This window comes from Paralichthys olivaceus, chromosome 2 (assembly GCF_024713975.1).
Source record: "Paralichthys olivaceus isolate ysfri-2021 chromosome 2, ASM2471397v2, whole genome shotgun sequence".
Lineage (NCBI taxonomy): Eukaryota > Metazoa > Chordata > Actinopteri > Pleuronectiformes > Paralichthyidae > Paralichthys > Paralichthys olivaceus.
Genome location: NC_091094.1, coordinates 27,124,561 through 27,137,921, shown reverse-complemented (window position 1 = coordinate 27,137,921; position 13,361 = coordinate 27,124,561). Strand labels below are relative to the sequence as shown.

The 13,361-nt window shown below is 42.2% G+C and overlaps 1 protein-coding gene across 6 annotated transcripts in view; it reads left to right on the top strand.

The window, feature by feature from the left end:
- The window catches only part of plxnb1b (plexin b1b), a 101,206-nt gene that overhangs the window by 75,198 nt on the left and 12,647 nt on the right, over positions 1 to 13,361 (top strand). For 5 of the 6 annotated variants that reach the window (XM_020086469.2, XM_069513699.1, XM_020086471.2 and 2 more), the window contains 11 exons: positions 955 to 1,087; positions 2,895 to 3,051; positions 4,935 to 5,043; positions 6,524 to 6,632; positions 8,124 to 9,104; positions 10,580 to 10,714; positions 10,887 to 11,009; positions 11,117 to 11,210; positions 11,345 to 11,511; positions 11,911 to 12,062; positions 12,264 to 12,369. In XM_020086469.2, coding sequence (XP_019942028.2) covers positions 955 to 1,087; positions 2,895 to 3,051; positions 4,935 to 5,043; positions 6,524 to 6,632; positions 8,124 to 9,104; positions 10,580 to 10,714; positions 10,887 to 11,009; positions 11,117 to 11,210; positions 11,345 to 11,511; positions 11,911 to 12,062; positions 12,264 to 12,369 — 2,266 coding nt within the window. The remainder of the gene's footprint in view (positions 1 to 954; positions 1,088 to 2,894; positions 3,052 to 4,934; positions 5,044 to 6,523; positions 6,633 to 8,123; positions 9,105 to 10,579; positions 10,715 to 10,886; positions 11,010 to 11,116; positions 11,211 to 11,344; positions 11,512 to 11,910; positions 12,063 to 12,263; positions 12,370 to 13,361) is intronic. The other variant, XM_069513707.1, reaches the window with a different exon arrangement.

Here is a 13,361-nt window from a genome sequence, read left to right as displayed (position 1 = left end):
AGGCTACTCATTAGCCCAAGCATGGCTCCAGCATCAAAGCCCTCCTTATGAATTGTGTTTTCTAAGAGGCTGAGTGTTTCATTTGTATTCCCGAAAAGTAGTTACATGAAAAATAATGTTCCTTTTATTGCATTATAATATTTCAAAGCACCATTAACTACATGTAAATCTGTATTTTCTTTTGTAATAACTTACTGAGTCAAAATGAATGTTATGTTATATTATATTACAATATATTCAATTATATACATAACTATGATCATACCACACACTATATTATTTATATATATGTATATATATATATGTATTTCTTTTATATTTATTCAGGTTTAGTTGAAATGCTTTTACTGAAATTAATGAAAAATAAAGTTCAGTGCCAGCTTGCAGTATCAGCAGACACTGATGTTGTTCAGAACTCGAGTTTGCTCAAGGGAAATCATGTTTGAGCCTGATGAAAGAAATCTACCAAATCACGTCTCTGTCACAGTCTGCCACTCTTCATCTGTGTCCTCTTTGCTCTGCCTCAACACCTGGCCTCCCACCTCCCTCTTACCTAGATCATTCCCTCTCACTCCTCTCTGTGCCTGTTTACTTCCTTCTGGCTTCATAACAACCTTCCTATTACATTTATTTATTACAGTTTGTCTTTCCTAGTCCATAAACTTTCTTCATTAGTTTCACACATCATTTACGTTAGTTACTGTATTATTTTTAGTCCAGCTGAAGCAGAAACCAGACTTTTTAACAAGTCATAAAAGCATGTTAACAATCCAGGAAGGAGCTGGTGTGAAGTTTTACAATCCTAGTATGATTTATGGATTTGCCTTTTATACAGAAGATGGCTTTTCATGGTTACATTTTATAACAACTGCTTTGAGTGAGAGACGTAGAGTTTTAGAGCATGGCTGCTTTGTGTGATGTAACAGTGCAGCCTGGGTGGTTTTTTCATTGCAGGTGTGTGTTGCAGTCTGAATGCGCTCGTGGGAACCAGCCAGGTCAGTGGCTGTGGAGCTTCGACATGGAGCAGCAGTGTCTGACCGTCCAGGAGCTCAACCCCTCCAACGTCAGCAGGGAGGAGAGCAGAATGGTAAGACTGTAATACATAAACTATTGATGTTCCCATCTGTGCATGTCCGAACAGAGTATATGAGGGATCTTTGTTTTTGTGTTCACAGAAACATCTGTTTTTGGTTTCTGTTGACTCAAGATCAAGATAAACGTAGCCCTCACACACAGACAGATTCTTGCACTGATGGTACAGTATGTGCATGATCATATTCTGCCTGTGCGTGATCCCACATACCAAAATACCAAACAGATCTCATCCCACAATTCCTTATCAGATGAGCTTTGAGGTTCACTGCGCGCTGCCTGGTTATGTGAGTTTTTTAAGAGACAGGGAATTAAGAGAAGATCAGAAGTGGTTAAGGTGTTGTAGGAAAGAACAACAGGCTCAATCAGCTGTGTGAAGGATGGTCTGTATAGAAGGGCTGCAGAGACACAAAATTAACACACAGTACAAACACTGGTTCATTGGACTCTTAATAAAAATAAATAAACTGAGGATGTAAAGTAGATCAGTTTGGATCATGCTAAGGTTTCCCTGGGGCTATTAGTGAGACACAAGTAGCTCAACTAGCTAAGTGTTGGGTGGGTTTCTTCAAGTGTTTAACCAATATATAAATATCATGGATGATGTCATAGCCCTTGACAGCTTCCTCCTCTCTTACAGAAGAGCTATGGCATTTCAGATAACCACTCTTTACAACTGTGGTAAGCAGAAACCTATTGAGCATTGCCTCAGATCGACTACAGCAGCAGAGACCACATCAGGTTCCATTCCTGTCAGCCAAGAACAGAAATGTGAGGCTGCAATGAAACAGACTCACCGACACTGAAAGGTTAAAGACTGAAAGAAGCAGCCTGGTCTGATGAATCTGGATTTCAGTATTTATCCCATTATGGTCACAGTTGGCAATCTTCTACTGGCCAGAGAATCCAATCTTCACATCTTTGTAATGTGGTAGAACATGAATGTTTAAGTGATGAATCTGCAGAGATGATGTGATGCAGTCACATCAACATGGAGCAGAATCTTGGAGGAAAGTTTCCAACATTGTGTGGAATCAATGACATGAATGTGTGGTGTTCCTAATAAAGTGCTCAATAAGTGGAATGTCCTACAAGTTACACTGTATGTCAGGACAAAAGCCAAGTCATGAAGTCCAAGGAATTCATTGTAGACCTTTGTTCATAACATGTGGTTAGGTATAGATCAGGACGAGGGTCTACACCAGCTTTAACTGCTCCATGCAGCACAGTAACCTTAATAACTGTGAACTAGAAAAGGTTTGGAACCAGAGTTCTCCACCTGCCATAACTGGACAGGAAGGGCCTTGGTCAGACACTACTACAGAAACTGAAACTTTGTCTTCAGAAAATGCAGCACAGAAACCGCCCAAACTCAGAATAAGATGCTGCATAATAACTCCAGGAATTAGTTTGGTGTCATTCGTGTTCCCGCAGCATGGAAATCCAGGAAATTTAGTGTTCCAATCAAATAACTTTTTATTGACATTTCCAAGTGACGAGAAGCAGAGAAGATTTATGTGTCAGACAGCTGAATCACTTACTGTCATTTTGACCTTCACTGTCCTCTGCTGCAGCACGTGTAGACTCACTAATGCTGGTTTCTCTGTCCACTACCTCTGGAAGCGTGTTTGTCTCTTCTCCACCATAGTGCCTCTGGATGTTGACTGTCACAGTCATGAGTTTAGCTCCTACAAATGTAGGATGTGGTGTCTCATTTGCAAACATGGAGCTTGTATGGATTCGTCTGTCTGAAGTGACTTACTTGTAGTCTGAGTCAGTGTCACTGTTTCATCTTCCCTCAGGTATCTCTGTCAGTCCCAGGTCTGCCAGTGTTAGAGAAGGATGAATCCTACACCTGCTTCTTCCAGAACAGCCACAGTCCTGCCACTGTCACCCAGACCGGGGTCACCTGCCAATCACCCGACACCAGCATGGTACCCATGGTGTCTTCAGGACAGGGTGAGTATGCTGTGCTAGTATACGGTTTAAATTCTGACTTGAACTTTTCACCTCGTGATTGCAAGGTTTGGCAGTGTTCTTCAACGAGATTAATCTTTGATCGTGCATGTTTTTGAGTGTGTGTGTGTGTGTGTGTGTGCATGCGTCCAGACATACATGTATACACCCCAATCCCCCTGTCCAGTGATCTAGGCTAAACCAATCAATTTTTTCTAAGCCAGTTTACACAGCAGGGAGTAATCTGTATTTTAAAGCATCCATCCATTAGCTATTCTACTTATCCCTTGAGGATCAAGGCATTGGGGGGTTGCTGCAGCCAGTCCCAGCTGAAACTCGCCGAGAGGCGGGGTACCCCCCTGACAGGTCAAAGGTTAAAGGTTAAAGCATACACCCTACTATAAATCTAATTCATCTAGAGATGCAATGCTGTGATATGAGCTTTGGTTTGTCTGTGGGTTGATGGTTCAGCATGCTGAGAGAAGCTTGTTTGTTGTAATAAGTCAGGGACAGTGATAAGAGAAGCCTGAAGAGGCTTGTCAATAAAAAATGTAAGCGTCTACATGGGTCAACCTCAAACAAACATTCAAATGAGTTGTGTTTCTCTCTGTGCCTCTCTCTCTCACACACACACACACACACACACACACGCTGGTTCCCATGCCTGCATTCTTTAAAGTTGTAGCTTGTTGTAGTTCTCAGGGTGCGGGGCTCAGGCAGAATTGGCCTGGGGATTTACTGAGATATGGACACACAGGCTGCATTAAAGGATCGGGTGGTGGCTTACCTTTACTTAAACAGGGTTAGTGCTTGCACTCACTTAATAAAAGAGGGAGCTCAGGGTCTGTAAGAGCAACTGATGCTTTAAAATTGAAGATCAGATTCTCACCTGACTTCTGACTGTTTGAGAAAACAGTCCACATATGAAGGACCGCTTACTCAGTTGACATGTCTGATTTTATTTGTATAGCCCATATTCACAACTCACAATTTGTCTCATAGGGCTTTTTACAAGGTGCAACGTCCTGTGTGCCATCAGACACATCTGTAAACTCAGACTGTGTAAAAGCAACATAATTTTTCCTTCATGAACGCAAATGACGTACTTGTGCATATAGAGAGGGAAAGTGAGATCTGATCGCAATTGGTCGCAGGAGAAACATCGAGGACACATTTCAATACCATGTGTGAACAGTGATCAGATCTCTCAGGATGGATGTTAATACCAGGTCTGACCAATGAGAAAAGTAAATGAAGTTGTTGTTGTTGAACATCCATCTCTTTACTGCTCCACTTCCTGCCTCAACCTTATCATACAGTGCTGACCACTCTTCTTTTACTATGAGGGATTATAACCAACATTTCAGGTCTGCCCACTTCATTGTTAACTCCAAATAGAGAGACTCCGATAATCTGGATAAAGTGCTGACTTGTTTAAACCCTGTCTGATCCTCTGAATGCTCGTGTGTCTGCATTGTCACCACGTTCTCTAATCCCGGCAAGTTATTTTGGAGTGTACTAGAAATCTATCAAAATAAAATAAATTCCCAGAATGTCCCTCATACAGCACCAGTGTGCAGTGAATCATCATGCAGTTGACACTTGTTTAAAAGGAGGGAGGTCTCACTGTGTTTACGTCTGCTCTCTCCTTGGCTGAGGCTGGAGGGTGCACATGGGTTTTATTAGGCCTCCATGTTTTGGCTGCCTGAACCAAACGTTCTCCCACGCACTGTGTTATGAGGAACATCGCAATGATCCCAGACTTTCTTAATCAGTGACGATAATCCTGACCAAATATTTTCAGAGCGCTGCTCTCTCAGCTCTGTGCTGTGTTGTTTTCAGCTCTTCCTCACGCTGTCTTTCTCTCTGTGTTTTGCTCTTTTCAGACTTTGTCACAGTCACGTTGTCTCTTCGTTTCGGCGACGTCACGGTCACATCAAGGGATTTCATCTTCTATGACTGCATGGCTGTGAAGCAGCTGTCTGGCAGCATGCCGTGAGTTACCTCTGAGGATTTATTAGTCCTGCTCTCCTTGTCCCCTGACCTGCTCTCATCATTTCTGTCTGGAGCAGCCTCCTCCCCCAATTTGTATCTTGGTCATTCTTTTGTCTCAGCATCAGCTCGCCCTTCACCTGTCTGTCTGATGTCTGCTTTTCTCTCCCTTTGATTTCTCCAAATATTACTCTACTACAAATACTCTTAATACTCTCTTAAGCTATAGAAAAAATCAATGTCTGTATATCATATATTAGCTTCGGCTCGGAGACTTTACCTTTCTGTGCCTAAATGCCAATAAAATTCTCTTTTTCGACCTCAGTTAATTTACAAGCCTTGGTCATGATAATAAAGTGAGCTGAATATTGTCACATGACTGACCTCACTTCCTTCATACCTTAAAGGTCTTTTTAAGAAGTGCTGTTAAAATGAAAGAGTTTAACTTTTAAAAATTAAAACTACTAGTGAAGCACTAATAAATACTAGCAAAGCTAATGATCCTTGATCTGATACTTTTGTATGCTCACCATTATTATTCAGTATTATCTGCACAAAGGTTCTTTCTCTATTTGACAACTTTTAATGTGCAATCTGTTTTTATATATTGACATTTAGATTTTAGTTTTTACTATAGTAAATATGGATACCCTAAGCTATATGTTTTCAAATGTTATCAGATAAGTCAAATATATTTCTGTATCTATAAATAATATATATAAATAATATTTTAGTTAAATATTATAAATGGCCTGTAAAAAATAAAAAATAAACGAAAAAAAATAAATAAATAAATGTTATGCCTTACACTTTTCCCTTTACCTCTACAAACCAAGTCAATTGAGATTAGTTTAAGACTTAAAATGTCTGCTGTGAAGCTACACCAACCAATGATGGAATCAGTTTAATTTGATTTTACCACAGGATTAAACTACAAGTGGTTCTGTTTCCTGCTGTGAGGTCAGTTCAGGGGATTTATCCAATAACAGATTTTATAGATAAATGGAGAAAAAAGCGGTTTGTTTTGAAAAATGAAAGATGAAAAATCACAATGACCTCTCGTCAAATTGGAGGAAAACTTTGTACATCATTGTGCTTAGTTTCCTTCCTGATCTTCTTCACTGTGTTTCCACACATGCTCGCCCTATCAGACTCTCTCTCTTCCCCGTCTCCTCTGATAAGAGTCTGTGGCTCGATTCATTTAGACCACCAACCTTTATTACCTCTGATTGGTAGCAGATTTGCAGCAATTGGATTAGTTTATGTGGTCCCGCCTTTTTGTCTATACTGATCTATCTCTACATATCTATCCCCTCTCTCTTGTCCCATCTCTCACTTTTAGATAAAAGAAAGTCAATTTCTCTTATTAGTCCTCTGCACTTTTCTCCTCATAACCCCTAACCTGGACTCATTTTCTACCTCATACTCGCTACAAGACTATTATTTATTGTATATTATCCCTATTTTCTCTTTTTCTCTGCAGTTGTCGTGGTTGTGTTTTGAGCCAGTGGGGCTGTAACTGGTGCGTTCACCAACACTTGTGTACCCACAAGCCCACCTGTGAGCAGGGAGTGATCATCTACAACCAACACGTAAGTCACCACCTTGTCATTTTACAGCTGCAGAAAAGCGGCAAGCACTAAAGTTTCAGATACAAAGATTTACATGGGTTATCGTTGAGTTGTCACCACTCTAAAGTTCAGTACAGACATGTACTGAACTATGGATAAGCTTCGGACATTCTCCGGAGGGGGTAACACAATCTCAGGATGTTTGAGGTACCAACAGAGATGTCAAGAGAGCATTTTGTTGTATGGACAGATAAAGGTGTTTACCAGACTTGACATGAGTGGTGGAATGTAATGAATGGACCAACACTGACTGTAATGTGTAATGCAGATTTAAAGTTACAAAACTTTGAAGTCTCAATTGCTGGCTTTGATTTGGCAACAGAAAGTGCAGTTTAGTACTACAGCAGCTACCTTGTCAGAAAGACAACAAACTGTTGTTCCGGTGTGTGGTGCAGCCAATCATGCTGCACATGGCACGAGTAGTTTGTTTCACAACATAACTCTTCATGTTACAGCTGGTTTGGCCTGCTCCTGACTTTTCCATTGCTCCAAGCTTTAATTACAACTTACAAACTGTCTAAAGTTAAAACATGGCCACATCTTGTTTGAATGAGATATGCACTGCATTTCCTGTTCATGTTACACAATATCAGTGCCATTAGCTCTAGAGTAAACAGTGAGGTTGACATCAATGAAATAGGCTCAGAAATGGAGGTCTCCACTGCTAATGTAAAATATAAATAAATGACTATAAATAAATTGACAAGTCAGCCAATCATAATCGCACATTTTCAGTGGTCAGTGTTTTTGACCATCTCAACACATTGTGTGTATTCCTTCCACTTGCAGGTAAATCCCTTTCTCTCTTTATAAAACAAAAAATACATAGCTTATATGACTTTCATAATTTGCATTAATATTTGCCAATAAGCATGTTTTTTGTGTTCCTTAATTTTGTTATTATGTGTTGTCGGTATCACACTGCCACCAGCTGTCAGTGGGTGAAGTGGCATTACAAACAAAATAATAAAAACTCTGCTACATAGTGCTGCTAATGGTCAAAATCTTTACTGGTACTCAAGGAGGCCAAGAAAGTATATGAAATGGGTAAAACATCAGTTTTATTTTTTAACACACTCTCAGTTTAGCTGCTGCACAGTACAGTCGCTCATTACTGTTAGAAAACAAAACAGGTAACTAATAAAAATCCCGAGATGTTTCTTTTCTTGAATGTGTTGGTCTGAACCCAAAGATTTACAGTATCAGAACTCAACAGGTTTATGTTTCCTTCATAGATGAATGGTCAGTTTTCCTGTCATTCATTAATCCTCATGATTATTGTGCTTCATTCGTCAATACAAGCCTGCATTATTTGAAACAAGCTTCATTGATCTGCATGAGTCAACATTTGTCAATAACAGCGGCTCATGTGTGTAACATCACATTTAAATTCAGTTATTGGTTATTCCTTTTTGTTTCTGTCTCATCCTCTCCTCATCCCCCCCTCCCCAGTTTGAGCTCCCCACCTCAGCTCCTTCCCCAACTAAAACCATTAAAGTCATCACAACACCCAGTACCACAACAGCTGCCCCGACAACCGTCACTGTGACAACCACCGGGACACCTGCTACAACAACAACAACTGTCGCCACAACGACAACAACCGCAGCCCCCGTCACTGTAGCAACCACTCATGAGACAACCACCCATATCCCGCCCACTAGTCCACCCACAACCACCAGCAGCCCTGAGCTGACCACCCTGCCCACCACCCTGCCCACCACCCAGCCCACCACCCTGCCGACCACCCTGCCCCCTCAACTGGCCACCACCCTGCCACCCACTACAGCAGCCCCGACCACACCTCCAGAGGGCACCACCATGAAGGAAGAAGAGACAGAAGTGGGAGAGCTCATCGTTGTCACTCAGAGTGAAACCGCAGGTCCTGTGGTTACACCCACTGTTGCAGTGTGGGCTGCAGAGTTAGTGCCTGTCACCATGGCTGATGGTCTAAGTGGAGATCTCGACCCTGCAATGCCTCTGATGATCCCAGACTCCTTACCCCTGGAGGTGATGACGGAGTCACCCCCCACCGACACCCAGGAAGCTGAGGGAGCACTGAGCCTGGCTGAGCCTCCCACCCCCACCTCATCTGGCTTTCCCCTGCCAACGCCTTACCCAGTGGACGAACCAGTTTACTCTGAGCCCTCCCTCTACTTAGACCTGACCCAGCCGCCCATCCTGATGCCCACGCAGGACACAGAGGGAGGAAACCCTGCCGCTGACCCTGAGGTGCTCCTCTGGCCAACAGAAGAAGTGGATGTCCCTGCTGAGGGAGCTGTCCAGTCAGAAAATGACACAGCCACATTTTCAGCTGCCACTGTGCTGTCAGGTGATGGTGAGGTTGACCAGGCAGCCCCATCGTACCCCCATCTGTTGGATACTGACTCAGAGCTGGACTACCAGTATGATTCGGCTGATGCCTTCCTCCCGGTGAGTTCAGCCGCCTCCTTTCACGTCCTTCCTCCTCTTCTCCTCTACTCTTCCTCTCAAAGCTTCAGCAGCCTCTCAGCGCTCTCAGCTCCTGACTGGACTTTCTACTTCTGCTATGGGACCAAAGCTCAACCAGCTTCCTGCTCTGCCCTTGTTTCCCTGCTCCTCCTTTGCTGTCTGACCACCTCTGCTCTTTTCTATATTTTTTTTCATTAACTGATTCCAAAAAAGACGATTGTTTGAGTTTGAGCTGAAACTGAATTGCACTAGACAAGAACTAAATAACTACAGGAAGGTGTCGTCTGAGGGAGATACCTCGTGTGTATGCAAGTATTATGATAGTAACTTTATTTCTGGAGCACTTTTCAACACAAAGTACCAAGTGCTGCACAACAACAAAAAACAAATGGTTAAAATACAGAAGGAAGTACATAATTATAATGATAATAACAATAATTGTGACAGCAGACTTACCTGAAGATCGCAAGCTGGGCAGAGGAAAATAGGGAAATAAAACCTAAAAATAAGCATTACAATTTTTGTCTTTATTTGAATTTTATTTATCTCACTGTCAAAATGATTTGATGAATAGGGTAAAAAACAACAAGACTACTAACTCGTTTGACTTTAACCTTTATTTTTTCATTAGACCCTTTTATCCAAAGCAACTTACAACTGAGGGACAACACTAAAGCTTCAGCACATTTTACATCAGGAATTTTAGGATGAACATTTAGGCTGATAATACTTTTCTCCTACAATAATCTGGTATCTGTAAAAAATTGTCAATTGTGAGTCTGTTAGGACAGATGAGCACAGTCTCAGGGTTCCTGATCCATTGTTTAAATAGGGAATTGTTTAGACTGGTTTATTTTTATGTACACAGTGCAAACTTTGAAAAATGAGGCCTCCACCGTGCAAACACCCAGCTTCTGAAAGACTGATCCAGGTGAGCTGGCTTCTTGTTTAGATTCTGTGGTTGGAGCTACAGGAAGCAGTCGGCCAGGTAAAGGGAAGGAGGGGAAGTCAGAGGGAATTTCCAAAGGATGAGACCTTGAATTAAGTACAAAGTGCGAAATCTGTCATGCGGGAGATCAGGTAAAGACATGCACATTGTGCTAGTTAGACATGTTGTCAGGAGAGGAGGTGAGCCTTCAGGAGGCTCTTGAAGACAGAGGGACACCCTCCTGTTCTACCAATCAGAGAACCACAGGGGAGAACAGTGTGGAATGTGACAGCTCTGTGTGAAGGGATGGCAGTGCCAGATGACGCTCCCTGGAGCAACACATTGGCAAAAGGAATGAAAGTGATGTTCAACAGAATGGCTGTATGCATCCTTGTCTTCTAATAGGCAGCTTTCTCCAGCTTAGTGGCTTTGATGAAAATAAATTCCCAATTTAGGTGTGTCCCCCTGCTGTAGTATCCCAAAAATATGTGTGTTTATACTTTGTGTGTGTATGTGTGTTGAACAACAGGGGGACGAGGGCTCCCTGGTCAGCTGGGGTTCCTCAGCTTGTCCCTGTGTGGAGAAGGTCCAGGGTTCGTCGTTGCTTCCTGTCAGAGTGGAGAGGAAGATCACTTTACTAGCTCGCAACCTGCACCTCTATCAGGTAACACACACACACACACACACAGCATTAACACTTGTGAACTGTACTGTAAAGCGCTTTGAGTGGTCATCAAGACTAGAAAAACTCTATATAAATACAAACCATTTACCATGTCATGAATGATCCTATTATCTGTCCAGTGGTTTCTAACAGAGGTCTTTTGCGTGTTCAGGACACAGACCTGGACTACGAGTGTGTGTTAGTCATTGAAGGGCAGACGGTGGTGGTGGACGCCTACGTGGAAACTGATGATATGAATCCATTCAACTTTGACATTACCTGTCAGCTCCACCAGGTCTGATAATTTGCAGCCACTCATTGTAACACATTGATGTGTTTTATTGTGACTGTGCAACAAGTAGCAGATGAGTGTCCCTGTTGATGAAACCATTTGCTCTCCAGTACACATACTCGGCTCCGGTGGAGGAATACAACGCCATGGTGTATGTGAAGAGGAGGGACACCTTCCACGTGGACAGCTCTACTGATCTCTATGGTGAGGCCAAAGTTGCATTTGATTGTACTTAATTAGATCATATTTTTATTATATTGTGTTATTTTTATTATCTCCAAAGACCGGATGTCATTTAAACACCGACTGACCCTCTTCTCTGTCTCTCCTGCCACCAGTGACTTTGTACAACTGCTCTGTGGGCCGTTCTGACTGCAGCCGCTGCCATACAGCTGACCAGAAGTATGGTTGTGTGTGGTGTGGCACTGCTCAGGCCAGCTGCTTGTATTCAGACTCCTGCAGTGAACCTGCACAGCACACATGTCCTGCCCCCGTTATCCATTCTGTGAGTATAGGCCTCACTTACCTGTTTACTCAAGCTGCTTTCAGACATGCACTGAACACATAATCTCCAGAGGTTCTGCGGAAGGGTGCTAAGTGAGAATGCAAATGTCAAATGTTTCTCCTGCCAGGCCCCTAATAAAATCTCTGAGCGGAGAATATCCTGCTGCGTGGTTCATGTGTGAAAGGCAAGAGAAAGTCGAGGCCCAATTCTGCTGCCATTTTCTGGATTTCATGTCTGAAAACGGCAGTAGTGTGGAAAACTTGAGATGCTTATAGGCATGATTTCTAATTAGACCTTTTTTACCATTAGTGTTTCAAAATCCAAATAAGCTTAACATACAATAAATCATTAAAAGAAAGGATACCTCAAACATTAAAAAGGTTTTTGTACTTGCCTCAGATTGAGCCGCTCTCAGGTTTGCTGGAAGGAGGCACCAAGGTGACCATATCCGGCTCCAACCTGGGCCAGAAGGCTGAAGACATCCTTGACTCTGTATTAGTAGCTGGAGTGGCCTGCACCGTCCTCCCCAGCTTCTACGAGGTCTCCTCCAGGTACATACCAGCTGCTGAGGTTTTTTTAAGGAATTTGATAGAATTCAGTGTGTGTTAAGATGAATTTTCAATACTTGCTCTGAACTGCCTTGCATAACTTTCATGTAATATCAATGAATAGAAGTGAAGAGGAACGTGCCTGACCTTATGTCCAACTAAAAGAAGTGCGACCATCTCATGGGTGTGATGTCTGTCTTCCAGGATTGTATGCATGACCAAAGCCAGTGGAGGAGAGAAGATGGGCCATGTTTCTGTGAAAGTCAGTGGAGGAGAGTTTGGTCGGTCCAGCCAGACATTCAGCTACCAGGTACATTAGATTCATTTAATTTACTCTGCGTTAGATTAGGTTTTGTTGACCTGAATTTTAGCATATGGCAAAAACAGGAAATGAATCAGAATGGAAAAAATGGAGCTGCCTGTGACACACACTGCCAAAAATTAATTCATCAGCATGGAACTAGGCTCCTACAGTTGTTTAAACATTTCATTTATTGTTTTGGTTCCCTCTTTAGTTAATACTTAATTCTGTTAAATGTCAGAAAATGGTTAAAAACTTTCCATCACAGTTTCCGCCAGGAAAAGTTTGATGTTTCCACAATGCTATTTTCAGTTCAAACCCCAGAGATATTTGTTTTACATTGATATGCTCACTTTCATACATATACACAGGATATACTGGAGCCTCCACAGCTGTCACATTTCCTTTCAGTCTTATTTAGTTTATACAAGAGAAGAAATGAGGGACGTAGTTTATTATCATTAAAAATATGTACGACCAGTGAAAACGAGGATCTCTCCATAAACAGATCCACTAACCCTGATTCCCTTCTAGCCTTGCAGCGGTCAGCTGAGCAGTGATGTGTGTAGTGTGTTGCAGTGTAGTGGCAGTGCTCTCTGGTGGACAAACTGGTGATTAAATGCACATATCTGCAACCTTTATGAATGCCACATATCTTCGATTATTTTAAAGCAGCCAGTAAGATCAGGCTCTGGTGAAAAGTCTGCTCAGGCTAAGTTAAAACAAACTGCTGGCACAAACTTCAGCTGGTTAAAGACTTCTCACTAGGTCAAATAAATGGTCCCATATTACACCCATGCTTAGTTCTCTTCCTTGGCTCCCTCTCACTTACAGAATTCGCTGCACCATCAACCCCCCCCCCACATATCTAACCAATCTACTCCACCTTTATTCATCTGCTCGCTCACTCAGATCTTACAATTTAAATCTATTACATATCCCACACATCTGTCTAAAGACTGAGATGGCAGGACTTTTGTGACAATAGCACCAAAACTATG